General features: G+C 27.2%; 1 protein-coding gene across 1 annotated transcript; it reads left to right on the top strand.

The window, feature by feature from the left end:
• Nucleotides 1-274: 274 nt before the first annotated feature.
• Nucleotides 275-3,643, top strand: LOC100570269 (protein-serine O-palmitoleoyltransferase porcupine). The gene is made up of 7 exons (XM_003246245.4): nucleotides 275-705; nucleotides 783-998; nucleotides 1,063-1,291; nucleotides 2,163-2,388; nucleotides 2,456-2,574; nucleotides 2,636-2,866; nucleotides 2,935-3,643. Exons 1-7 carry the CDS (start codon nucleotides 639-641, stop codon nucleotides 2,942-2,944), a joined length of 1,098 nt encoding a protein of 365 aa, XP_003246293.1. The 5' UTR covers nucleotides 275-638; the 3' UTR covers nucleotides 2,945-3,643.
• Nucleotides 3,644-4,122: the final 479 nt, after the last annotated feature.

The following is a 4,122-nucleotide window of genomic DNA, read 5'->3' as shown; positions in this document are numbered from 1 at the left end:
GGTACCTATCTCAGTTCGTGCTATTGTGCTAGACAGTAGACGCTAGTTTCATAAATCATAATATTGCTATTATTATTGTAATTAATAATATTATGTATATCAAATCAAATAATAATATGACTCCATTTTGCCTTGATGGTTGATACAGGATTTAGTGATATGACATAATAATAATAATAATAATATGATTTAAAAAATGGTTTACTAATTAATATGAACAATGTTGTCATGATTGAGTGTTATACTGTAAATTAACCAATGGAGACTTAAATAATATATTTAATATTATAAATTATTAATAAGACTTCTTGATTACAATCATAAACTACAGCCATATTAAAAGTACGTTACTACGTTTGGGTAGGTTAGGTTATGTTTATGGTTACAACTTACAATAATATGTCTACGGACGGCGGTAGATATAATTATATGAATGATAATAAGTTACTGGCCGTCTGGAATTTAAATTATAAATTTTAAGCTTAAAATAAAATCAACCATAGCTAGTGACTATGTGAAAAAATTTCTTCCAGTTTTCTAGTGTTTAAAGCAAATTTCCAACCATATAGAACACAAATATACTTAAATGTTAGTTTTTTATTACATATTATGTTTATAAAAGTATTATAATCTACTATATGGACCGGCAACAGTTTTCGTTGTCTTACGGTGGTGACAACTACGCCGGAGACTACTACCCAGAGGGTAACGTATTATTATTATTAGGAAGTAAACATAGGTATTTAATGAGAATAGTATTAATTAAAAATTCGCCAAACCAGATTACTACGAGCTGTACGATGATCAGTTGGAAGATGAAAATCAGTATTATCAGCCAAATATAAATTCAGAAATTCATAGTGAACCCCCTTTTTGGAGCAATCTAACTTTTCGCCAGTTGTGCACTCAATGTGTGGTGCCCGCTGTTTGGAGTACTGGAAATCTTCTCGGAACTACCCTTATTCTATGCATATTTTTCAGATTATTCATTGTTATATGTAAGTAAAACATATTATGTTAAAACTATTTTTCAGCAAGCTCTTATACATAACTCGGTTTCAGGCAATAAGATCAAAGTGGTTCCTGAAACAGTCTTGCACACAGTGTGTGCCATATGTGGTATTCTACCGTTAGTTTTATTTCATGAAGATGGAGACTTATATCAATTATTACTACAAATTGTGTTGTACCCTATGTTCTGTTACATAGTGTCTATAATATGTATATTGACTTTAAAACGTCATTCCTCTATTGTGTTCTCTATTATAATCCTATTTACATTATTCTATCGGTGAGTTAGTATTTATTAAAATATATATTATATTGTAACATAAAACAAAATAAAATATTCTTAATAAATATATTATATATTAGATTTTAAGTATATTCATTAAATGGTATACTTAATTTGAAATTGAATAACTTATTTTTAAAGCATTTAAGTATATACTCTGTTGCAGAGAAGAATACACTGGATCCGTACACTTATTTCCCCTTTAACTAGTCACTTATGCCATTATGTAGAAGATATTCGCTAACTGGTGTGTTCTACTTTTAGACAGAGTATAGTAACTCGTTTAAGTTAGTTAAACCTCTAAAACGATAAATGTCTAGTTTATATACAAATTTATTATTCAAATTATAAATTTTTCTAATATCTCTAATATCATAATTAAAATAAAAGTATTTATGTGTTTTATCTAATGAATTTAAAATAATGGTATATCATTTTAGACTAACATGATATAATGTTAAATATTAGTAAATTATACTAAAAATTGATATTTTAGTCTCAAGATGATTTCAGCTCACTATTTATTTTCTATCTCTGGCCTATAAACAACATAGCAAATTTTAAATCAACAGAATCAATCTTTTGCTGTTATCTTTAATATTAGAATGAATTTACCTATCATCAAACTTTAAGTTTTGAAAATTTTACATACAAATTTAATTATAAAAAAGTCAACATTGAAAGATTGATAATTTTTTTAACTTATATTTTGATAGAATTTGAGTTTACTATAACATTTAAACTAACAACATAAGATTGGCTCTAGTGAAAGCAAATTGGGTATGTTGCTTGTAGGTCAGAGAGAGAAAACAAATAATGCAGTTACATCTTCATACGAAGAAATTATTAGAAATTTAAATGTTTACAGTGAATGTTTTACAAATGATTCAAAATGGCAAAAAACCAAAAGTGCTCATATGCTAATGTCAATGAAAGCAATGGCAATATTATTTGATATTCAATCAAATAAATTGTATACATTTCCTTCAGTTCCTCAGTATACAGGTTACATGATGTGTGCAGGCACTGTTTATTTGGGTCCATTTTTAACATTTAAAGAATACTCAAATGCATTTTCTTCATCTGTTAGTTGGGTAATACATTAATTTATTTTTCTTAAATATTAAATTGTATTGTATACCTTTTTTTTTTTCATTTAAGAACAAGACCAAAGTCTGTCGTTTGATATGGAATGTAATAATTTCATTGCTTTGCTTTGTTTTATCAATTTGTGTTGTGGATTGGCTGTTCAGCCAATATTTGTCGACCAATAATAAAAGGTTTGATTTATTTTAATAAAATTATATTTAATTTTTAATTTATTATAATTTTGTGTTACAGCAATTCAATTATTAACATTTTTCTAACTATGTACAAACAAGCTTTGGAGTTCCGTACTGGTCATTATTTTGTGGCCTATGCGTCTACTGTATTTGCAACTGTTTGTGGGTACCACCATGAATACAACAGTGAAATATTAGTAACCCGTCCATTGATTATGGAATTGGCCACGATCTCTTCTACATGTTGTCGTACATTGGAACGCACCAATGCACTATTGGTTAAAAAAATGTAAGTTACTAATAAATATTTCGTTATTAATATTTTGTTATTAATATATTTGTTATTTATTTATTTAGATGTATTTGAAGAAGTACTGAAATATGGCAATAAAAATAAAAAACATCGAATCAGAATAATTGCTGTTGGAACCACATATTTAGTAAGCTCTCTATTACATGGCTTAGAACGACGTTTATCAGCTGTGTTACTTTCTCTTGCTGCTTATACATATGTTGAACACCAAATGCGTACAAAATTGGCATCAAGATTTCCAAACAAATTTTCTTATTATGATAAAAACAAATATCCCCACCGTGGTTCAAAAACATACTTAAGTAGCTCAAACCAAAAAAACTGGTTCTTTTGGAGTATTAACATCATGTTTACTGTTTTAAACATTATACATTTAGCTTATCTCGGTTCAATAATTGATATGTCTGTAAGCAACTCTTATAGTACCACCTACCAAGAATCTTTTGCTCCTTGGAGTCGAGTATCGTATTTTAGTCATTTTATAATGTTGTTTATGTTTTTTATTAGTATTATACTATAAATAAAATTTCATCTCTATAATATATATCATTGACGGAAGTCGGGCTGGGAAGACTTGAGAGGACTAAGCCTCCCCATAAGTTTAAAGTACATGTCTTAGAACTCCTGGGTCTCAACATTTTGATGTAACTAAATAACAACAAATTTTAAGTATTTTTGTTTTTCATTGAGTATTTGAATGTTTAACAAGTGTTTAACACATTCTATAATAAATTGATTATTATGTCTACGAAATTATTTGATATTTTTAATGTTATAATATAATGAATAATTGTATAGCTTCACATTTTTTTTATAATTTAATAGTTTTTACTTTTTTGTCAAACTATATTTTAATTATTATTTCCATTCTACATTGACACTTAGTATCTCCAAAGTAACTTATTTATTTGTAGAAAATAAATAAAAATGTAAACACTTTTTTTTAATTAGATGATTGGTTACTATAAAATGAATATTGGTTGATCATTATTTCTCGCGAGCGAAGCGAGTGGCTTAGTAAAATGGGGGTAAGTATGTTACTGATACATTTTATACGAGGCTCCTCTTATAGATTTTCCGACTTTATTTGAACCCTTAAATCCACCATTGGTTATAATTCAACCAATTTAATTACTTAATAATTTCTGTTTAGAATACTTCTAAAATATTTAAGATAAGACACCTAATTGTTTTTGTACTTTATTATAGTTAAATTGTTTAGTATGTCAAAC

The sequence above is a fragment of the Acyrthosiphon pisum genome, chromosome X (assembly GCF_005508785.2).
Source record: "Acyrthosiphon pisum isolate AL4f chromosome X, pea_aphid_22Mar2018_4r6ur, whole genome shotgun sequence".
NCBI classification, from domain to species: domain Eukaryota; kingdom Metazoa; phylum Arthropoda; class Insecta; order Hemiptera; family Aphididae; genus Acyrthosiphon; species Acyrthosiphon pisum.
Note: the sequence above shows the minus strand (reverse complement) of the source record. Positions and strands in the feature narration are given on the sequence as shown.

Excerpts from the sequence above, each read along its gene's own strand:
- LOC100570269 (XM_003246245.4), top strand. The coding sequence starts at position 639 with ATGGACCGGCAACAGTTTTCGTTGTCTTACGGTGGTGACAACTACGCC. Across the intron at positions 1,292-2,162 it reads CTATTTACATTATTCTATCG|TGAATGTTTTACAAATGATT; the intron begins GTGAGTTAGTAT and ends AAATGTTTACAG. Across the intron at positions 2,389-2,455 it reads TTTCTTCATCTGTTAGTTGG|AACAAGACCAAAGTCTGTCG; the intron begins GTAATACATTAA and ends TTTTCATTTAAG.